This window comes from Marmota monax, unplaced genomic scaffold (assembly GCF_021218885.2).
Source record: "Marmota monax isolate L192 unplaced genomic scaffold, Marmota_monax_Labrador192_F-V1.1 WCK01_AAM20220418_F8-fsc00122, whole genome shotgun sequence".
NCBI classification, from domain to species: Eukaryota; Metazoa; Chordata; class Mammalia; order Rodentia; family Sciuridae; genus Marmota; species Marmota monax.
The window spans coordinates 5,373,142-5,397,343 of NW_026695223.1; the positions used below are offsets into that span (position 1 = coordinate 5,373,142).

The window sequence follows — 24,202 nt, forward strand, 5'->3', positions numbered from 1 at the left end:
GGCAAAAACAAATATTTGCTTTGTTATGTGATTTGAGATCTCCAGCAAATTATTTAATTTAACTTAGGATTACTGTGTGAATTATATAATTTATTTGATATATAGGTAGTAATATACATACTTTTAAATACACATGTACATTATAATTTGCATATATATGTATATATACATATTGTGTATAGTTTACAAATACATTTACATACAAAATATGTACATTATACACACAGACACACACATCCACATATCACAGCAATCCCAAGAGATATAGGATACTGAGGCTTAACCTCAGTGGGTAGAACTAATCATTAGGACCACAATTGGGGCCTCCTCATGGGAAACAGTTATGTTTTAGTCAAAAGAAGAAAGGATAATATGCTGCACAGACTATAAACAATGAAAATGTATTTCAGTTGTGTAATAAACCAGTATGGGATACCCATCAAGGCCACCTCGATATTCCAGAGGAACCAGGACTGGATCCTCGGTGGCAGCACTTCTAAAAGCCCCCCAACTTGGATATTTATGGCAATATTCTTTGTAACACAAAATATTTGAAGCAGTGAAGACTCTTGTCAATGGAGGCATGCTCAGTTTGGCCATGCTCAATGCATATATGCAATGTGATATGCTTTATGGTTGTTAAGGTTTTATGTCTAGATATGGAATGTCACCAAAATTCCAGGAAGTGATAAAGCAAGGGACAAAATAGTATGGTTTTGTAAGGAAAAAAAAAGTACCTATAAAATGTATTTTTAAAAAAATTAAGAAGTGGAAAAAATACATACCCAAACTGTTTGCAGTGGATTTATTGGTTAGGAGGAGCAGGGACATCAATCAGGAAAATGAAAACATCTTTTCAAGTATTGCATGCATTCCTAAATTTATTCTAACTTTTTTCAGTAACTTTTAACAATTAAGAAGATAATGAATTAAAAGTACAATAATGAAAATTTTAAAACAGGTGTCCAACTCAAGTTGAACAGTGATTGCCAGTGTTTCTCCTCTGACCATTCCTTTTCCCCTTCCTCGTGGAGCCACAGTTCTAACAAACCTCTTCACAAGCCCACCAGGGCACCATGTGACCTTACTGAGGGCTGTAACCTCTTTCTGCTCAAAGACAAGTTCATTTCCAAGGAAGGTCTGTCTTGGAAGTGGATTTTGAGATCCTTCCAGGTTCCATGGTGCTGGTTCCATTGAAGTCCACAGAATGAAGAGTCCTGCACAAGCACTTCCTCTGGTCTTTGTTGAGAAATGTCACTCCCCAGGGGTAGCACTTACCCTAGAGTGAGGCTGGATGACAATGGAGTGGCCAATGGAGATGGAAACAGCAACCACATTTTTTTTCTTGTCCTTAAGAGCAATTTTTCTTCAATTTCACTTAAAGCTTGCCATTTCTAATATTATACCTTACATATAGAAAGCAATTTTAACTTCTCCAAGCCTTTTCACATGTATTATTACCATTCTTCAAAATAATCCTGCAGAGAGGATATTATTCTGATGCTGAATTTCTGCAAAAATAAAAACACTCTCTGAAACCCAAGGTACCAATTGAAATACAAAGTGGATGCATACAGGCCTGGGCATGCACACACATGCGTGCACGCACATGCGTACGCATACACACACACACACACACACAGGTGCACAATACCTCAGCAACCACATCACAATTTAGGAGGAACCAGGAGAGTGGGAAGACCAGGCATAGTGTCTACTTCATTCTCCTCTAGGCTTCAAAGATCGTGTTTGACTTAACAGCTCCATAACTAGAAATTCCATTTCCTCCAGTGATACAGAAGTTATACTCTGTGTGGTGTGTAACACCAAAGGAGACATCGCCACCATTCCAGTTCTTGTGAAGCACAAACTGTAACAGAGAAAGAGGCAGTCTCTGTGATTAATTGTTGGATTGCTTGATTCAGAACACAAAAATTTTAGGGATTCAGAATAACTGTGGATTCGCTTGTGCTGGGAATACTTTGGAAGGCTTTTCAGGAGATTCAGGATATACATGGATCATAAACAATAGCCAAGGACTCTTTGTCAACTGGTGGAGGTTAGGAAGGTCAGTGTCCAGTGAAGGAGGCTGGACAATGGCATTGTGACCTTGGTGAATGTCCATTGTAATGAAGCCTATGAACACCCCATAAATGCTTTCTTCCATTTGCTCAGCCCTTTGATGTCTTCACAAGTTTGTAAGGGATCTAGGTGTAGTATAGAGGCCACTGTGGCCAGTGACCTTGTGATCAAGTCTAAACATGTTGAGTGGGAGTGAACACAGATATGTAAGAGAGATGACACGGAGAAAACAACCCACTAGATGCCCAGCAGCTACCATTTTATATGGTTTTGTTTAGATGCCTGTTCTAGCTATGGGGTGGCCATCGAGTCTGGGAACATAGATATTCTTATTTTATGGTATACTGCGATGCAATGCTGTTAAGCCAATTATCAAGTATTCACCTGCTGTATTAGTTTTCCAGGACTGCTATAACAAAAACCATACAAGGTGGCTTAAACAACAGAAATTTATTTTCTTATAGTTTGGGGGCTGGAAGTTCAAGTTCCACGTGCCAGCCAGTGGTTTCCTCTGAGAGCTCTCTCCTTTACAAGAGATGGCTTCTCTCTTGTGCCTCATCACAGGAGGGTGCCTTGGTGTGCATGCCCTGGTGTCTCTTTTTTTGTCTTAATCTCCTTTTCTTATAAGAACACCAGTCAGATTGCATCAGGGCCCACCCTAATGGCCTCATTTTAACTTAATTACCTCCTTAAGAACCTTATCTCCAAATGCAGTCATGTCTGAGGTACTAAGGACAGTTAGGGCTTCAACATATGAATTTTCCAGGGGAATAATTCAGTCCATACACTTGTGTTTCTAGACTTGGTGGCCACCATATGGATATGTAAAAACCAAGGGATAAGACTTCAGTTATATGATAGGAATCTGGATGAACAGTTCGTGCCCCTCAGTATGCATGGGGGATTGGTCCCAGGACTCTCCTCCATGGATACCAAAATCTGGATGCTCAAGCCTCTCGTGAAATTTATATAAACCCTGTGCACATCCTCTCATATATTTACATCATCTCTAGATTACTTATAATATCTAATACAACATAGATGCTATGTGAATAACTGTTACACTGTACTGTTTAGAGAATGATCACAAAAGTACATACATGTTCACTGCAGACAAAATCTTGTGTTTTCAAACATTTTGATCTGCGGTGGGTTAGATCCACAGTTGTATAATCCACAGACATGAAAGGCTAGGTCTACTCTCTTTAGAGCCCACTGATGCCAATCTATGTGAATGGACCAGTTCTTTTGGGGGAATACGACATTATTGTAACATAAACATGGCAGAATGTAGGATAGACTTGTAGTGTAAAGACGCAGCTTCAGGAACACAAGATCCTGCCTGTCCCAGAGGTGTGGCTTCCAGGTTCCACTCGTGGCAGTGTCTTGGCCTATGCCAATTTTCACAGCTTGCAGAATGATGGGTGACTTGGCCCTAACTCAGAGTCCCATCCCTGGACCTGTATTCTCTTCCCAAACACACCCGCCCCGCCCTTGCCTCACCCCAGCGAATCCCTAAGGCACCTTTGATGTAAAACCCTGTGACCTGCCTGTTGGCAGCTGATGATGCAATGGTGTATAATTCAGCAGTCATTTATATTCCGTGCAGTTCTGAACAGAGCTATTAGGTGTTCTTGAGAGCTGAATGCTCCTAGGGCATTTAATCTAAGCAAAGGAAGGATTTAGCACACATCAGCTTCCTAGGATGAATGCGCCACAGTTGGAGGAGGGACTCTTTCCCTGCTTGCTGATTTGCTCCTTTATGGTTTTAAAAATCAGATGTGGATTGCAGCGGGGGAGGGTAGAGAGAAGACTTGGGACGCTTTGTCCCAGACCTCCCTGGCACATGCTTCACTGCGGGGCTTCTGCAGCAACAGCTTTACAGAAACCTGTGGACTTCCAGTCACCACAGAGGCCCTCACTCCCTATAGCAGGCCAGGGCTAGGGAGGTGCACATCATTGCTCACTCCTGGGAACCGAAAATGCCCCGCATATGGATTCCAGCTCTAGAAAGCTGGAGACATGATGCACTGGGGAAGTTTGGGGCCCAACTTGGTCACATCAGGAATAGATCTTTGGGGAAATGCCTGAGCATACAATATATAACTGCTCTGGATCCCTGTGAGAACCCTCACAAGGGCCTCGGTTTCCTAGGAGATGGTTCTTGAATTAGTAAGAGCATTTCTGCTGCCTAGCCTGAGGCCCAAATTTTGACGCTATTTCTCCGCAGAGTCCACTGCTGTGGCATTACTGCCGTGGCTTCTCTGAGACTCCCTTAGGGTGTGGAAACACATGTTCTACCCTTCCCTCGCTGCACAGGGTATTCTGGCAACGACCACACAGGAGGCCCCATCTTGACTGCCTTATGTACCCGCAATTAGTGCTCAGAAGTGGGCTGAGTGATGAATTAACATCAGAACTGAATATCAGCTTAAAAATATCTTGGTCATTAACCTTTAAGATGGCATTGGATGGAATCATTATTGGCTGCTGATTAAGTGTTCCCAGGTGATTTTTCAGGGTGACAAAAAGAATTAGCTGCTCCCAAACAATGCTATCCCAGCCTGGCAGTTCTGAACATTAACAACACATCCCAAGGATCCAACTTTCTATGTTTTTCCACTGGAGAAGATATTGTACTTTCTAAACCCTACAGGCAGGGATTCACTATAGCAGTCCCTGCAGTCTGCCTGGTGGCCTGAGTGGAGAACAGGATCTTGAGAAAGCCAGTATGTAAGGTGTCTTCTCAGCCTAGGACCTCCAGATTGAGTACTGAAAGTTCTACACTTCAGACACCTTCTTCCCCAAATCCCAGGCCAACTGAGATGGTTGATCTCCCTACAAGGAAAGTAAGTCTCCGCAGGGGTAAAAGAAGTTAGGAACTTAAGGGAATTTTGGTAAATGGGATGTCCTAGTCCCTTTTCTGTTGCTGTAATAAAATGCAGTCCTGTACCTCATGACATTTTGATCAGTGGCAGACGACATACATAACAGTGGGAACCATGAAGAGTATGAGGGAGCTCAAAAAGTCCTATCTCCAAGGAACATCATGTACCTCTATGGTATGACACTCACAAAATTGCAGAGTGATGCATTTCTCAGAACATATCCCCATCACTAAGTGACACATGACTGTACCCGAGACTGGGTAACTTATAAATAATAGGTGTTTATTTGGCTCCTGGTTCTGGAGGCTGGGAAGTTGCAAAACATGGCATCAGCATATAACAAGGACCTTCTTATGCCCATCATAAGAGGGTGGGAAGCATCACACGGCAAGAGAAAGCATGCCGGCTCGGTTCTCTCTTCCTTCTGCAAAGCCACTAACGTTATCATGGGGGAGCCACCCTCATCACTTCATCTAATCCTAATCACTTCCCCAAAGCCTGTCTTCAAATATCATTAAATATGAATCTGTGGGTGAAATTTCCAACACATAACATAGGGGTAGCACTGAAAATGTGTGTCCAGGGAACATATGGACATGCTGTGTCCCTGGGATGGGGTGAGGAAAGAGGCAGAGATCTCAATCCTGTCCTGGTGGTCATTCCAGCCATAGAAAGAGGGTGCTGCTCGACAGTGTGTGATGCCAGACAGCAGGAGAGCCAGGGCCCTGCAGGTCTGAAAAGGTAAATGGAGGCAGAGTTGCCCCTGGAGACTGAGAGGGAGCAGCAAGGGAGGTGCCAGGAAGCCTGGTCTCGGGGCAGCTTGCAAACCAAGAGCAGAGATTTCCAAGCAGGCAGAAGTTGTCCAACAGCCAATAAACTAAAACTAGTGAGAAAACGAGAATCTAGTATTTGGCAACCAAAGAAACATTAATTAGAGATGGCAGCAATGCGAAGGAAGTGGATGAGGAAGCTGTATTTGGTGTTGGAACAGGAGTTGGGAATCTGGGCATGAAAACAGTTTTCTGCCTTCCACCCTCACTGGAGCGTAGGGGGCCGGTGGGGAGAAGCAATCCCAGAACTCTGCAAGAGCCCTCCCCTCTTCCTGCAGGTATTGACAGCACACAGAGGTGGGCTCTGGAGCAGGGTGGTAGGTTAAAAGGTGACATCATGATTGTGATTCCTGAAAGAGCTTCATGTGGGATGGTCATCAAAAGAAGCAGGTGCTGGGTTTGAACCTCCGAGAGGTAGCACCTATATGTACACAGCTCATTGTCCCTTGGGCCATGGCTTCCTGCTCACAGGTGGAGTGTACAGATAGGGACACTAGAACAGTGCCACATCTTCTAACTGGACTCCTGAACTCTGAGCTCATGGCAGCTAGAGTCCTGGCACAGAGAGGGTCATGAAACCTGGGACTGCCCAGTTTCATCTGTCTGCCCATAGGACTGGGTTAAGGAGGCTGAGGCTCCTGGCTGGACCAGCCAGAGTGAAGGCTGAGACTGATGGTCTATTTCTGCCAAAGGCAAGGACTTGTCGCTAATAGAACAGCCATTGGATTTGCTGTCCAAAGGCTAGTCCCTGCAGTGATATACCTGAATGAAGATCCCATGGGTAATGGGAAAGGCCAGTGGTTTTTGAAAGTGTTTACATCACTACAATCCTTTCTTCCATCAAAATTTCTCATGGAAAGAAATAAAAACAGAGCTGTACTGGTCCCAGAGAGGAGAGAGGGTTAGGAGTCTCTCCTGTTCTCTTCCTCCTTCCCATTGGCAGTTCCCGAGACGTCTCCATGGAACATGATTTGAAGACCACCAGGGAAGGTGGCACTTCAGAAGAGGCCAGGGAGGACCTCTCTGAGGATGACATTCATTTGAATTGAGATCCAAGAGGAGCCATTCTAGGCAGAGGTGACACACACTTTGCTAGTTTGAGACACAGAAAGCTTTCTAGTGTAGCTAGAGTGGGAGTGTAGGGGGTTGCGGGCCAAGGTGAGAAATTTGGTCAGAGAGGTAGGCAAAATCCACTCAGGTAAGGCCATATAGGCAAGATACAGGAATTTGGATTGTATTTATTGCAAGTTATTATAGGGTTTTCAATAGGACAGAATCATAACCATAATCTGATTTAAAATACCACTGGCTACTATATGGGGCAAGAGTAGAAGGCAGGACACCAGTGACTGGTTACTAGTGGTTCATGTGAGGAACGGGGAAGCTTGATGCTGGTGGTGGCACTGGGTATTTTGCAATAGAGAGGTGCAGTCGGGGCATGCAGCATGCCGTCTCAGCCCAGGCATGGAGCTAGGGCAATGACCAGGTAGGGACCCTTCAGCTTATTGCCTGCAGATATCCTGTTCTTCTATCAAACTCACTTCCCATGGGAAATCCTCCCTGATCTGGCATTACCATATCAGAATTATTCTGACCGTTTGCCACCAGATATTTATTATTCATTCTTTTCCTAGACTGCTAGGCTTGGAGGGGACCTTTTAGTCATGTACTCTCTGGAACTGATGATTAACTCAGGGTTTTTTCAGCCCCAGCCTGGCACCAACTTCACTTCAACCTTGACTTTTCGGGTATGCATGACTCCTATCCCTACTAGATCATAAGCGTTTTTTGTAAAAAAAAAAAAAAAAAAAATTACTTTAGAATTTAATTAAAGATTCTTAAAAGTGGGGATCATGTCTTTTTATCAACTCTTTTTTATCATCTCATCATCTCCTTTTTTTTTTTATCTCCCTAGTATCCAGCATAGTGCTTGGCACAAACATACAAGTTCAACAAACACTTGCTGATTATCTGGTCTGAATTCCATGGAGCCCCCTGCCACAGGAACTGTCCCCTCCACCCAATCATGGCCAATCTGTCCCCACCCCCAGACTTGACATTGCTTACCACAAGCACCACTATTGCCCTAGCCAGAGTCATACTTGTCATGATTCACAGCCAGCGTCTGCAGCACATACCACAGCCTTGCTCCAAGTGGGCAGAGTTCTTGTCACTTAATTGCTGCACTAGAACTACAATTAGAATTGGAGTATGATCAGAGTTAGGCCTGAACCCCAACCCATGGGGGGTATTGTTAAGAAGATAGTACCATGTGTTATTACTATTGCCTTTCCTGTATCCTCACTTATCTATTGCTAAGTACTCATGAGAAATTAAATGACCAAGCATAACGACCTAGCCTCAGAGGCCATGTCTGCTACTTCCTGCTTCCCATAGAGTGGGCTGGACCTGAACTTTTCTGAGCAGAATCTCCCTTATGTTTCCTCAGCAATCCCCAGCCCTGTGCCACCACCCATGGGACTTTGGGTTGCAACTTCCATGCTATGATGCCTTTTGCTGCCCTTTCGTGGAGACATCTTTTCCATCAGAGCCATTTAACATCTTTGTTTAATTTCCCAAAGGCCCCCACCTAACCCCAGCAAGTTGCTGGGGGGAATTATGCACCCCACACTCCCCGATTAGCCACCAATTTACTGGCAGAGTTGTGCCCATTGCCTTAGATGGAGATCATTCAGGCAGGGTCCTTGCTTCTCTGTCTTCCCCTCCCCCACTCCCCAGGACTCAATTGATATCTGTTGAAGCACCTTGTGATTTAAACTATCAGAATCCAATGCTGAGGAACAAGGGCAACTCATTATTCATTTGATTCATTTATTGAGGATCTAGTACATGCCCAATTCTAGCCATTTCTAACAATTAAAACACATTTTTCAGTTTGAATTTATTAGTAGAGAAGTATATAAAAATATAAATCCTTGTTCATAACAGAAAGAGTAGCATATGTGGAAACAAAACTTCTTCCAACTCTTCTCTTCTTGTGCAGGGAAACTTCCTGGCAAGTTGTGCAGATAAGTGGCTTAAAGGGCCATCTTTTTTTTTTAATTGGGCATTTTATTAAGAGGGCTTTTAGACAAATCCAGAAACGGGTCTACACATTATCCTCAAACATTTCTCACAGACCTACCAACTTAGAGGACCATCTTGAGTGAGAGCCATGGAAGTTTTTCTATCTTTAGGAATATTGAAAAGTTCCAAAGGCACAGTACAACTTATAGGAAGTGAAGGCAGGAAAATGCCCCAACTAACTCCATTAGCATAACGTAAGAAGATGTATGTTCTCTAGAAGTCATTTCCCATTGGAAATTGGGTCCACATGGTCCTTCTCTCCACTCACAATTTATCAACCACATTCTTTGTGTCTTGTCCATTCTGCTGGTGGAATACGCTATGAAAATTGTGTGTATCAAGCTCTTGCAGCCACAGGCAGCCTGGGAAGGCCGACACTCCATTGAGATGGACCTTCTCCCCCAAAACAAATCCCTGGACTTCATGAAGAGGACAGTACAGCTGCTATGAGAAGAAATGTTCCCATTTTACAAAGTGTCCTTTGTAAATATGGCTTATGTAAAGTCTCCACAGGACCTCATCACCTCCAGAGCTTCAAGTTATAAGAGGCTGACTTGGTCCACATCTCCAGGCAGAACTTTCTATACTGCTCCAGATCCGTGTTTCTCAGTACCTTGAACATCCCATGGACAGCTCAAATTTGAACTCACCCCACTGGGCAGGTGACTGTGTATGTATGTACGTGTGTGCAAGCACATACACACATTCATTCTGTCTTAAATCTATGTGTTAGCAAATTTTATACTTGAACATTCAATGATAGGTTCTCAGGCTAGCAGTCAGAAACATAGCCGCACTATCTGAGACACAAACAGGCCAGTTTTGTTTGTTAGAATTTGGAATATTTGAAAATCATGTCAAGACACAGTTTTCTTTTGCTCTGCCACACCCAGGCAATTGCTTTCCCCTTGGCTGTACCCCATGGACTGTCGTGTGCCCTCTCCTACCTCGAGCTGTGTCTCCAGGTAGTACAAAGCACCTCTGCTCCAACATGAGGGTTCCAAAAGGCTGATCTACAGAAGTCATCTGAGAAATTTTCAGACGAGATTGGGCGCGTTCAGGGTGGTATGGCCATAGACCATCTGTGAAACTTTTAAAAACTAATGATGCCCATATTATCCCCCAAGAGATTTGGATTTAGGAAGTCTGAGCTGAGACTTAGTCCACCTTGGGAACCATCAAAGAATTCACTCTGAGAACTAGTCACAACACAAGGGAATGATTTGCTTTGCGACTCCCACAGATTTGGGACCATCCTTACTATTCTCACAAGTAATGGCTGTGTGTATACTTTGCTGCCCCCCCAAGCATGTACACACATGGAATACATGCACATGCACACACAAATATACACATGAACACACATAAGCACATACTCATGCACACAGACATTCATGACACATATACATACTGCACTTGTGTCCTGGCACATCACTTCCCGTTGTCTCTACAACTAATCATTCTTGAAGCAATTATTCACTAAGCCATTAGGATCTCCAGACTCTGGTCCAGTCTTTCCAGATCCTCCTCTCTTCTCATGCCCACAGTGGCCTCCTAGCTGGTCTCCCTACCTCTGGATTGTTCTCTGCGCTTCTGGCTTAGTCGTCTCTGAAAATGCACATTGGAGTCATCAAAATGCCTTGACCCCTCCAAGGACTGACTCCACGTGAAGCTCAAACCTCTTAGCTCAGGAAATAGTGCTCATCCCAGTATCAGGGTTCCTGTCAGCCCCTCCTCCCTACATGCTCCACCATATAAACTATTTTTGTTCCTGATCTTTGTTCCCAGGTAGGATTATTTTCTTAACCTAAAATGAAATCACAAGTCAAAGGTATAACTATTGTATACACAAATTTACAGTCCCCCTAGAGTCTATGGGAGGGTCCACTTTTTTGTACCCTTACTACTTCTGGAGATGATCATTTAGAAAACAGGGCAAAAACAAAAATCAAACTAAAACTTTACTGATTTGATAGATTATATCATTTACTCATTTGATAGATCATATCATTATACTTTGAACTTTCAATTCTTGGATTATGGGTAAAATTTTACCTTCATTGCCTATTTTTATTTCTGCTTCTGTGTTCTGAACTTTGACCTATTACATTTCCTCTTTCTTCAATAAAACCTTTTTCCTAACCCAATGGTTCTGAAGTATGGCCACCTGACCCTCAGCATCAGCATCCTCCAACAACTTGTTAAGAGCACAAAGACCTGTGAACCTGAGACTATGGGATGGGACCTAGCCATCTGCTTTAGCCCTCCAGGACTACAGCCCACCAGTCCACATTGAGCTGGAGCCTAAGTGGACCATCATACGTGGGGAGGGTGTTTCTATGAAGAGACCACCTTGCCTGATGGCCAGTCTTAAATAGAAAATGGAGAAGCCCCCAAGCCGTGGTCTGGCTGCGTGGTCTGGCTGACTTCACCTCTCTGGGCCTTGATACCCTCATCAGTAAAATGGGATAATAATATGACCCATTACATAGAGTTGTTTTAAGAATTAAAGTTTCAATACCTGCTGAGCACTTAGCATAATTCCCAGCACACGCCCTTACTCTGTGTCTGGGTATCACTGCAGCTGCTGTGGCCACTTAAATGATCACAAACTCGTTGTCTTACTCCACTCTTCCCCTTTGTCCTTCACGTATCTTCTGGAAGACATAGGCTGGACCTTCAAGAAACTTGACTGTTTGGAAGCAGGAAGGAGTTTGTGTAGTCAATGTCAAACATAATGCACCACTTTTGTTCCCTCCCCTTAAAAAATATGCCTCTCTTTCCTCCTTTCATTGACCCAGTCCAGCTCTCCCAAACTGTACATACTTCTGCAGGTCACTGGGGGTTAAAAAAACATAAGAGAACAAGTTCTTGAATTCATCCTAGGTATACCAAATATTTATACTGGTTAAAAATGGATTTGATTCTAAAACATTTTATCCTATTCTACCTCTTATAGCAGTCTTCTGATTGATGATCAATATGAATAACATTAAGAGGAGGCCCCAGTACCAAACAAGCTTGTGAAAAAGCTCTTAGAACTAGGTGATTTGAGTGAACTTGTGCCAACATGGATTGTGAGTCTTCCTGAGTGAAAAAGCATATTCAGGCTCCCACTGTTTTGACTCAGCCCCTCCCACCCCACACTGCAAAGGAGGGTCTCAGAGGGCTGGTGTTCCATGGAGAATACTTTAGGAAATGTTGTCTTATTGGAAATGAAAAATGACTTCCAGGAGTTAGCAATCTGAGAAAACGAACTGAGAAAGAAGTTTTCTCCTTCTGGCCAAAGAGTTGTTAGTGAATAGATTGGAGAAATAATACTCATAAGATGTTATGTATCAGAAAGAACTTTAAATAAGTACAAAGAGGGAAGCTTTCTCTTTTCAAAGAAAGAAAATGAAGGGCTGGGGTTGTGGCTCAGTGGTAGAGCACTTGCCTAGCACCTGCGAGGCCCTGGGTTTGATACTTAGCACCACATAAAAATAAATAAATAAAAGTATTGTGTCAACTACAACTAAAATATATTTATTTAAAAAAAGAAAGGAAAAGAATTTAACATGCTTTAGAAAAATGAACTGAATGCTGTCCTGCCTCACTTCCCCCTCCACAAAACTCCTAACGAGATAGTTATTTTGGGTGTTTTCCAGAAGAAGAGACTTCCTGAGTTTGTCCAAGACTGGGACATTTTTAGAGTAAGGAAGTGATGATCCCTTAATACTGTCTTCCCTGTGAATATTCCAGATGGTGACCTCTGTGATCATCTGCTCTAACCTGGATCTTCTCATTTTTCTTCCTCAAGAAACTTGAAAATGTAATAACCCTAATTTTTCTCTCCCTCCCTCTCCCCTTCCCTTTCCTTCTCCGTTTCCCCACCCCAACTTTTCCCCTTGTTCTCCAGGAACCTTCTGCATCATTTCACTGTGCACCTGTGTGGCTGGGATCAACTTTGAGCTGTCACGCTACCCACGCTACCTGTATGGACTCCCCGATGACATCAGCCATGGCTATGGATGGTCCATGTTCTGTGCGTGGGGGGGCCTGGGCCTCACGCTAATCTCGGGATTCTTCTGTACCTTGGCCCCTTCTGTCCAACCTGTCCCGAGGACCAACTGCCCTAAATCCAGACCCGAGAATGGGACAGTGTGCTAAAAAAACAAACCCATACATATATATATATATATATAAATATATATATAATATACATATATAAAACAAAACTAAATCAAGATGATGCCAGTGCCAAGGTAGAGTTGAGTTGGCTCAGGCACCTGCATCTCGCCGGACTTTGTGTTGCCTCATCACCAAGATGGGGAAAGTGTTCCCATCCTGTGGCTCTTCCATCAATTCTTGACTTTTGGCTTCACAGTTTCTTGAAGACAAAGCAAACATCACCACCTGCAATAGCATCTTGATCCCCGTCACTCATGAGCATGTGGTGGGGAGCTGGAAGGGACAGTGGCAGTGGTCTGGAGCAACCCAGATGTGAGAAGGAAGTGCCACGCACTGGGCCAGCAGGAGAGGACACCACCCCGCGGTCATATCCCAGGGAAGCGCGGCCCCCTAGTTCATAGAGCGGAACCACATCTTCAAGGCCATTTTCAGTACCACTTCTCCTGCTCTTCCTGTCTGAGCTCCTTCCTGGCCCACCAGCAACACACAAGGAGTAGACGAGAAAACAAACCAAGAAGGAAGTTTTCTCTCTGTGGCCAAACTTTCGGACAAAATTTTAGAGGTGGGAAGGGGAGAGAACATGCTGAGAGGCAAGATCCACACCAATAAAAGGACACTTCAGTGGATGCTCAGAAAGCCCAGTCTTACCTTCCAGCTGCCTTACGCCCAGTTAACAAGAGGCCACCCCATCCTCCCCACCTGCACTCCCTGGGCAGATCAGAGCCTTGGAGTAGTGGTGTGATGAGGTGTGAGTGTGTGTGTGTATGTGTGTGTGTGAACATTGGGTGGTTTCCTTTATTTCTTTTCCGCCTTTTAAATGGAAATATTGCATTTTGACCATTGTCTCTCTATCACTATGGTGGTTTCATGGCTGAGATGGAAGCCCAGATTCCTAGAAAGTATGAGAGGCAGGCCTCTATGGATGCCAGTACTTGGTGCTGCAGCTGCAGATGCCTGAAGAAAAACAGAGAGAGACAGAGAGAGAGAAAGAGAGAGAGAGAGAACGCATATGTGGTGGATGCTGCCTGAGTGGGAGGTTTTATTATCTGTGTTGCATTTTTTCTATTATTTTTGGTACAACAGAAATTCCCAGAGAGCAGAACCGAGAACAAAACCACTGGGCCAGAGGACCCTGTGGCTCTGCACATTACAGTTCTGGATCGCCACAGGATTTAGTCCTCTAATTTTGGAAGTTCAAGACACAGCTGGGCACAAAAGCCGTGAGAGAAGAGGGGGGAACACACAGTTCAGGAGGGAGAAGGAATGTCGCCTCTGGTTGCTGTTGTACAAGTACGTATACCAAACAAGACCTTCACTCCCCATCATGGGGGGCTGTCCTTTGTCACTGGACATCTACCCCTTTCCTAGGGGTAACGTCTGTACAGATGAAGGAAAATGAGTCACATGCAGAGAGAACACCTCCATTACCCATGGGCTCAAATTTGTATGATATTGTGTAAATTAATGGAGAACTCTTGACTTTCCATCTTCTTCCCTTTCCTCTTGATATTCAAGGCCATGAATCCCAAAATAGTTGTCTTAGTAGCTAGCACCCAAACAGAGGTGAAATAAATCCACCCCGGCGTCTCAGGCCCACTTGAGCAAAATGGCGCGGCAGGTGCCGGTGAGTGGAGAGAAATCAGAGTTGTGGATGCTGTAGGGCTGGAGTAGCTCAGTCACCTCAGGGGCCCTGCTGGTGCCCAGCAGCCCCAGGGGAGGCAGGGAGAGAATCCCTGAGCTGACATAGCCACAGTTAACCTTGCAGCAGAGAATCTAGCTGTTTAATAGCTCATATGCTTTGGGAACTTTGCCAACACTCAGCAGCCTGCCTTCCTCATTGCTGTTTCTTCACCTGTCTTCCAACCAGCTCTCCCCTCTTCTTATCTACTGACCACTGGCCCTGGCACCTTGCATCCGTGTAAGTCCAGCCTGTCATTTGCTCTTCTTGACGGTGTGTGTGTAATCCATATCTGGCTATGACATCTGATGCGCGTGAATGGGCTTGAGTGTAGATGCTGTGTGTATCTCTGGTGCATTTTGCTTGTCTGTGTTAGTACACACCTGCACGCAAGTGTGGATGCCCTACTCAAGACTCCCTCTCCAGGGAGCCCAGTCAGCTTCTGCAAAAGGTTTAGTGTGTGAGTGCCCTTGGTATGGGTGTACCAGGCTATGGAGGAGAGCTGGGTAGAAAGAAGTGCTCTTGGCTTCTGATGGAGGTTCCAAGGATTGTTTTTAAGACTTATGAGAAGGGAAGTAATTTTCAGGAAACCCTAGTTTTTTAATTGGGAATTTTATTTTCATTTTTCTTTGAAAGTTTGATCTCTCCCTTTAGGGAAATGGCTTACTTGGGAGACGGGAAGAGTGAAAAATAGTATCTCAGATTGAGAGGCCTTGTGACTTTTTACCAAGCACCTTGAATTAGACAGGGAGAGCAAGTATCTGTGAGCATCCATTTAGGGCAGAGGTTTATCTGTGACTAGATGCAAATTCCAGCTTCTTTCCAGTTGCAGAAAAGTGGGGGAAACAATTATAAATGGGACAAATTTCTATCAACTGTTTAAACTTCTTTAGTAACCATTTTTGAAGACACTAGCGCATAGAACTATCATTATTTATACCCTCTTTTTCTATACATACTTGCTACAAGTATATCATCTGCCCAATCCAGTACTTATCTTTGTGTTGAAACTTTAATGAAATTTACTGCATCCCTTTGAAATCTGAGCATCCCTGAGATGTCAGAAGGACTCTGGGGAAGTAGAGCATCTATGTCATCTCCACATCTGCAGAGCAGGGCCTTTTAGCTCTCTGATATTGGGGTCAGAAAGGTACAGATACAAGCACTCTGGGGTCTGTCCTGCTTGGGAACAGTAACATGGCCAGGCACATGGTCAAAATGGAAGCCCCTTTCTAGGAGGCAAGTCCTAGCCAATAGGAAAAGAGCCCAGGTGACTTTGATTCTCTCAGCAAAGGGGCTTGACCATAGATTTAAACCACACCCCTCCGACCAGTTCCTGAAGCCTCCTGACTGTAAGGTAGCTGAGGAAGAAGCAAAAAAGAGACCTGACCTGTGAGGCTTTCAAAGCCAGATGCTGCTAACTCCAAATTGAACTAGAACCAAACCTAAAGAGGGGCTTAGGGTCAGTGGCCTCTATAAGACCCCCAGTTCCCATCCAGATCAAGTTCAAATTCCTTATGGTGTGTGCATGCAAGTATGTTATCAAGCTTACACTGTGAGCTCCAAGCCAGCCAACCTTGAGCACGGGCCCATTTCAACTTTTATTTTTTTTTCTCCCCTCCAAGATTAGGGATTCAGAAAAGTGGCATGTTTGCCTAGAGAGAGATCCCATTTTTCTCTCCCCTCATTTTGTGAGTTATGGTTTCTTTTTCTGTTTCTTCTCTTCCTACCCTCTTTTACTTGCCTCTGAACCTACCTTAGTCAGCTAAAATAGTTAAGTACTTCATATCTGGAAAGGGTAAAGATAGACTCCAAGTAGCCCCCATCTTTATTTGTTGTGGCTTTAGGTTTCATAAGGAAGTCTGTGGCTCACCGGCATCAAAATTTAAAAAAATGAAAGACTGCACCCATTCCAGTTTCAACCTTCCCACAAGTCCTAGCGTTTCAGCAACTCTACCCTTTGACCTCTAGGGATTATGAAGTCACAAAGACTGGACAGCTCCACCAAATCAAGACCAGCCTTCCTTGACCTCACATCCCTGTGTAGCACTCTTGGTCCTGGCGCCATGTTGGTCTATTCTCCCACTGGGCATTTCCACCCAGCAGTGCTTCCTTTCCTTCCAAGAGGAGAGGGTACCTGGAGACTGTCTCTCAGTATTGGTCCATACTTACGGTAAAAGGCCTGGCATGAAAGCATCATGTGGGGTTGTCCTGATTTAGTGGAAGAATGTGCAGTTTAGGATTCCCAAGATGTCTACCTGAGCCAATGTCAGACTTCAAAAAATCAAATAGATCATTTAGAGGCATTTAGAAAGGAACATATTCACCTAGCTTATGCTGAGAGTGTTCATGAACTGATACCAAGGGAAGAAGTGGGGAGAAATACACACCCTAGTCATTCTTTGGTGTGGTTTATGTGACAGTCGGTTGTTTCTTTCAGTTCCAGTGAAGCTGCTTTTCTGAAAGTGTTCTGTCTGCTCCTGGGACTAAGCATCCCCGTGAATACATCCAGTGCTGTCCTGGTAAACGTGATGAGTCAGAGTGAGAGGTGATTTCAGCACGTATAGAAACCATTGGTGTGTACCAGCTGGACTGGCTTTGGTGCTGTCTTCCAGTTGGTATGGCAGAGAAAGGGGACAGATTTTTAAGCAAGCCCACCACAGAGTTGATGAACACAAGTGATTCTAATACCTCTCAGAGCCACTGACTTCTGGGATTGTATTTGGCATCTTTCCATTGATTCTGCCATGGTGTAAAATGTTTCTTAAACTTGATTTCTGGTTCTTAGAATATGTTAATATCAGCTATTGAGCTTTTTATCCTGAGTAATACATGCTCATTGTAGACATGTTTTTTACTTATAAAAGTGAAAAACAAAAATGCTACAATTTCGTCCATAATTCCATCACACTGTCATCTATGGTGTACCCCGTCATAATGGCCGTGGCCCCAAACCTCTCTAATGCATGGTTTTCTCGGGATTGGCAGATGGGACTATGAGGACATTTTATGGCTACAGAACCACACTGTTCTGCATCACATTGACTCTCTGTTCTTGGCATTAGGAGCACAGGTTCTGAGCCCCCAGAACAAAGAGGCCTATGAAAGCTCAATACTAGAAGGTGGACCAGGACTAAAAGTTTCCTGTTTGGGGATTTACTTCTCTCTCTCTCTCTCTCTCTCTCTCTCATATATATGAATACATATATGTATATATATGTATACACACACACACACACACACACATCTCCCCTACTTGTTGTTTTTTCCCCCAGGTGCCATCTCAATCTAATCATGGGTGTAAGAGCACTGAAGCCAGAGTAACTCACTAATTAAGCTACACTTGTATAATGCATCTACTGTAAATTTCATTTCTGTTCTGCACTAAAATGATTTGACTCTGGGCACTGTGTCTTCTCCATACTTGAACTTCCTCATCTACAATGTGAGGATGGTGATAACACTTTACCTCATGGTATACTAAGGGTGACATTTGCAAACATGAAGTGCTGTATGAATTACGCACGGTTCAAGTTATCTACAGCTGCAGAGCCCTCACTGAAATGGAATTCTTGCATCTAGTTTCTGTGCCTTGCTGTTAAAGGGATAGAGAGAGAGGTCATCTTGGTTGCTAAATAGGACTTTACCTGTCCACCAGAAGCACATGGGATTCTCTTCTTCATTCAGACTCTCCAGAGAAATTGGCTCCTGAATTTACTTCACATGTTCCCAGATTCTTTCCTATCATCCCAAGGCCAGTTTTGCAAAGGGCACTATTGTCCCTCTTGCTTATTCCCAGAGAAAATGGAACACATAAACCATGAGCTGAAACAGTTAACTTTTAATCAAAGCATGTGGTTAATGCCTAGTTGTTTGTTTTGACCAATTCTAGCATTATTTCCAGCTGTACCTACCCAAGTGGTAGGAACAAGTTAGATTCTGAAAGGTTTAATGATTTTTAAGTTTAGGATGAGAATAAGTTTCAAGGAGCTAGGACCTGCTTTCTCTTGCCCATTGGAGAAGCCCATGACTTCATTGGAAGCCTCCAAGTTTTTGCAGGGAGTCCTCTGGGTGGGACACACACTGGGACGTGTTCTAAGTATGATCTTGTTTGGGAAAAACTAAATCCTAGATTCTAAATGAGAAAAGAATGTACTCCCAAAAGGGTCTGTGCACTTTCTGCTTTGCAGTGGATCAATGTTGTGTTGAGACCTTCTCTTAGGGAAGTTCAAAAATTTGCCATTGATATAGCCCAGCCAGGAATGGGGGAAACTGCCCAGCCTCAGGGGTGTTTGTTCAGTGCTGAGAAACAGAAATCTGGGTCACACCTGGGATTGCCCGGCCACAGCTCAACCTGGCATCCCTTTGACAGACGCCAGCCTCTCCTCTTCATTCCCAAGGACTGGTGTCGCTTCCTAAGGAACTCTGTGTCCCTCTCTCTCTCCTGGACCCCAAGCATTCCATTCCTTTCCTTTCTGGGTGGCCCTTGGACCCTTCCTCGTCTGTGTGTACCGGTGTGTCTGTGTCGTGAGTGTGACGATGCCGTTTACAGAGTCCTCTCCGGTATCGCCCATCCCCCTTGCCCATCGCCACCCCCGGTGTGACTGTTTTGCTATTCAAGACTCTCTGTAAAAATGTACAATAAAAGTGGAAACTGAAAATAAAGGGGAGGGGTTTGCGACTACTCACACGCGATGTTGTAGCCCTCAGTTTTCTGAGGACTTAGGTGGAACTACCCTAGAATCCTGACTCTGGTGGCATTTGAGGGGAGGGATGGTGTGGCACAGGTGATTTTTCTGGTCATTTCTCTGGCAGTCAGAGTTCTGTTCGAAAGGGTTTTGCCTTGATAGTAGAATTTATCTCCCCCAAAGTAAGAGCATATCATCAAAGTCATAAAGGCCAAGGTCATGGCAAAGGTCAACACAGAGACCTGAACCTGAGGTGGCTATTCAGCAGCTCTGTTACCAGCTCACTCGGGGCCTCGGGCGAGTCTTGTTACCTCACCATGTCTCCACGTCCTCTCAACCTAACAGGGAGTGGGGGAGCTTTCAGGACTCCTGGGATGCCGAGTCTCCTTGTCCTTTCTGCTGCTATTTTTTTAGAGACTCTGTTCCCACGCTGGCTGGTATGTGCTTACTTACTTACTACATTGAGGTAAATCAGGAGTTTTTCTCCCGGCCATTATTGACCCACAGTTTCATTCCTCAGAAAGTCACCTCAAGTCAACAGCCAGTTTGTGCTCAGAGTCCAAAGCCTTTTATCTACCTTTTCATTCTCAGATGCCTTTTCCCGCCTACTTTGACGATCTCATTTTATTATCTCTACTGACAGCTTTGCTGCACCAGGGCCGGGGTAGGAGAAGGAGCATCAGAGGAGATGAGGCATGTGAGTTGCCTTGTAATCTGTGACTCGATCTGCAAGTGTGGCTCTCCAAGTCAGACGCAGGAGGTCTGGCTGGCCCAGGGTTGCCACGGAGGGGAATGGAGAAGGCAGTGGTGGTTGTGGGGTGGTGGCCATGTGCAAAACTGTGGATCCAGAGTAGAGGTTAGATGAAGGGGACTTTCAGATGGAGATGTGGCTGAATCACCAGAATGCCCTCAGCGTAGCACAGAGAAGGAGCCCCAAGGCAGTGACCCTGCAGTTAAGAGGAAGCAGGATCGAGCAGGGAACAGATGATCCTATTGCACAAATGCTGCCTGCCTTCAAGAGGAGAAGAGTAGCTTCCTAGAGTGGGGAAGCACACCATGCTTGGTCAATGACAGCACCTCCCTCCACTCCGTGGTTACAGGCAGCTTCAGTCTAAATCCTCCTCTGATGATCCATGATGATCATCTCTGGGACCAGTTTCTGGTAGGTGATTTGGACCCCTGCTGTCCAACAGAATATATGAGTCACATATGCAATTTTACATATCCTAAGAGCCACATTTCCAAAAGCCCAACCAAACTGGTGAAATTAATTTTCATACTATATTTTAACCCAACATATCAAAAATATCATTTCAACATGGCATCAACATAAATCACTGAGATATTTTATGTTTTTTTTTTAATATTCTTAAGCCAGTGTGAATTATTTTACTTTGAAAAACAAAACAATTTTAATTTGAATCAGTCACATTTCCAGCTGCCATATGTGGCTTCTGACTGCTGTCTAGGCCAGGGCAGATTTAGGGTCTTCTTTAAGAGACTGAGCGGACCACTCTTCCCTGTGTATCACTAACTACCAAGATCGTATCACTGCTGACAGAGGCAGGAGGCTGGCTGTGTTGGCTGAGAGTGGAAAGCACAGAGCAATGTCCAGCTGCTGTCTTAGCCTCTGGAAGTTCTGTTTCACCTACTTAGTAAGGGAACCCCACCCTCATGACCTACCCAAATCCTAGAGGGCAAAGCAGGTCATGATCTTTTAGGCTGTAGGAGCATCAGCCACTGCCTTATGATGTCCTTTATCTCTCAGTGGGGAGGGGTAGACAGGCCTTCTCTCTGTGAAGAAAAAAGAGCTCACAACCATCTGTCATCTGGTGCAGTTGCCTGCTAAGAACATCTCACCAATATTCGGAGCTGTTTTCTCCATTCCTTAATTTTCTAGCTTAAAATCAAATGCTAAAAAGGAGGTACACTGAGTGGCAGCCACAGGTGGGCTGGGTCTCCTGGGAGGTGGCAGTGACAAGTTCTATCCTTGCACTGTGACTCAGGCCACCATTGCCTACCTCTCCTCTCTGCTTACACACCTTCCTTGGGTTTGAAGAAACCTCTTTTGTTCAGGAAAAAGACAAGTAGCAAGATCTTAGTGCAGAGAACAGAATAGAACACAAGCAACCAACCCCTGGGCATTCTCAAAGCATTTCAAAAAGGCCAGTATGACAAGGTTTGATTCGTTTAAAATATAACATTCTGAGCCCTGTGTTACCAAGCGAGAGAAAATGAGCTGATTTGGTGAGTATGTTTTATATATGGTCATTAGACAGGGACCATCGCTGACAAAACTCTCGAACACCTGGAGTGTTTATGGTCCGCCAGATTATTGCTCAGTCAATATAAATTTATTTACCTTTACTTTAATTTGCATAGTGCTTTCTGATTGGTTAGACAAGGAGTGGTGTATACTGCAGGATTCTAACAACTCTCCCCTTGGAGGTAGCAATTCCTGTGGTTATTGGTGCTAAAATAAGATTAAATATTATGTTAATTTGTTCTGATATGATGTGAATAAATGTATTGTTTAATCTTAACAAGAATGCTACATCTTATCAGATCTATTGTACTGTCTGTTCCTTCTCATACTTAATTAATTACAGAAAAGGTGATCCAAACCAGATCTTGAAACTCTTGTGATTTCTAAGAGGAATTTAACAGGGAAGTGGGAGGGGGGAATGAAAAGGGAAATTGCCAGGTTCCTGTGACTTTGAAAGGACTGAGGAAGCAGAGAGCATTTGGGGACTTCACTGAAACTGACTGCATCTTGCAATTTTCTTTTTCAAATTGGCAGAAATATTGTATTTCCATCGATTGAAGAAAAAAAGTGTCTGGTAATTAATTAAATGACTTGTTCATGGAAAAAAATAAAATAAATAATCTGTCAGTTGTGGAATGTAAACTGATTAAACAATTAAATAAAGAAGATCATGTTGTGTGTTTTAAACGATTGTGTCTGCTCTCTGCTTGTGGGATGGGGTGGGATGGGGAGGGCAGAGGCTGAAGTATTTGATAAAGAATAATATTGTTCTCACTGGTTTTGTATAGAAATAGATAGTAAAAGTCTTACATAGATAGCCAACTGAAAGCTGTAATCCAAAAGGAAATTGACAGTACACATTCCAATCCTGGGTAGACCCAAGGTACATGCTTTGAGGATTGGGTAAGAGATGGAGAAAAAAAAATGGAGAGAGATTCAGAAGGCAAAAAGAGGGAAACTTTTTATTTTTCTCCTTATTACTGACATTGATAAATTTTTAAAAGTTTTATGAGAAGCTGGAATTACTAGTTACATTCGAACCTCTTGTTGTATTATTTCCTGGTTAGCGGTGAAGAGAGAAATTCTCATCTTTAGCATCTTTGTTCTCAATTTAGAGTTCATTCTCTCTACCCATCTGCCTTTTAAAAAGTTTCTGGCTCACGTCTAGTTAGGAAAGCCGGAAGCCCGGGAAGGGAAGATGACAGGAGGTAAGCGCTTTTTAAATGGTCTTATTTCTCAATCACTATCTCTAGGTTTAAGTGAAAGAAACTGGTTCTGCCTGATAGAAATGGAAAGGTAATTTCCTGACCAGACCTGGATAGCTGGAAACCTGTCACGCAGTTAGGAGGTAACAGGTGGCCAGAATCACATTCTGATGCAGACGGGATCCTGAGGATGCTGCTATCGGACTCAGTATAACCTGCCCGGCTTCTGCTCCTGCCCTGGAGATGCATGTGGCTGCCTCTGCCTACATCTTACAGTCCACCAGGATGAATCCATGTTCCCGTTTTGTTTGTTTGTTTTTCAGGTACAGCTCTCGCGTCAGAATCCCAGGTGGGTGCACCATTGAAGGGGGCCAAGGAAATAGGTGTAGAGACTTATAAGCTTCTCTTTGGTGGTGAGTTTTGACTCTCATCAATATTCATAGAGTAGGCAAAAGAACTCCAAAGAGATGCTAGACAGCCAAAGAAGGAAAGATGTCCCTTAGAGGTGGAGAACTGGAGGGAGAGGGAGATTCCTGAATGAGAGGTACATCATTGCACTTCTGTGGTTTGTCTGAAGAGTGGTCAAGAGGACAGGACACAACTCACAATCGTCATGATCTGAGCCATGGGGAGTAGCCTCGGTGGAAAGATCCCCACACTGTTGGGCATTATACAGGAGGATTGCCTGTGTGGATCTAGCCTGACACATCACACTGATATAAGCATGGAGAGGAGGCATCTTGGAAATAATGGAAATGAAGAGTAAAGCATTTCAAAAATAAGTATTGGGTAGAGGCTAGCACCTTATAGAATAGACGTGAGGAACTTATAAAAGAAGAACATGAAGAAATGGGAGACCAAGAATCCTGTTCCCATATACCCCCTTTATAGCAATGTCCCTGAGAAGTGAGAAAGAATGAAACACCCCTGATCTTAAATGAGCAAGACCTTCCAGCCCTGTGCCTTCCAGGAAAACAGGTGGAATTTAAGAACCTCTTCCCTACTGACAGGGGTGAATAAGACTGGGGAGAATGCCCTACCAGGCCCTATGACTTTAATGTGGCAGCATTCTGACCTCAGGGGTGCTTGGAGACACCAGCAGTTATCTGAGGCAGAATACCCCCAATTCTAGTAGGTAGCCTGGGATAAGCCACACAGAGAGTCTGTTCTTTGTGTTCTTTTTCCAATGAAAGACCACTTTGATTTTGGTATCTGATGAATTATGCAATCCGCTGAGTTTAGCAGAGAACTAGGTTTGTGAAAAATACAACTAGAGATGGCTTCACTTTAACCCAGTGCCTCCAGACA

General features: G+C 44.0%; 1 protein-coding gene across 1 annotated transcript in view; it reads left to right on the forward strand.

The window, feature by feature from the left end:
- The window catches only part of Tmem178b (transmembrane protein 178B), a 351,533-nt gene extending 329,157 nt beyond the window's left edge, over positions 1–22,376 (forward strand). Inside the window, exon 4 of the mRNA XM_046434207.2 lies at positions 12,786–22,376. Within this exon, the coding sequence (XP_046290163.1) occupies positions 12,786–13,036 (251 nt within the window). The 3' untranslated portion in view covers positions 13,037–22,376. The remainder of the gene's footprint in view (positions 1–12,785) is intronic.
- The last annotated feature ends 1,826 nt before the right edge of the window (positions 22,377–24,202 follow it).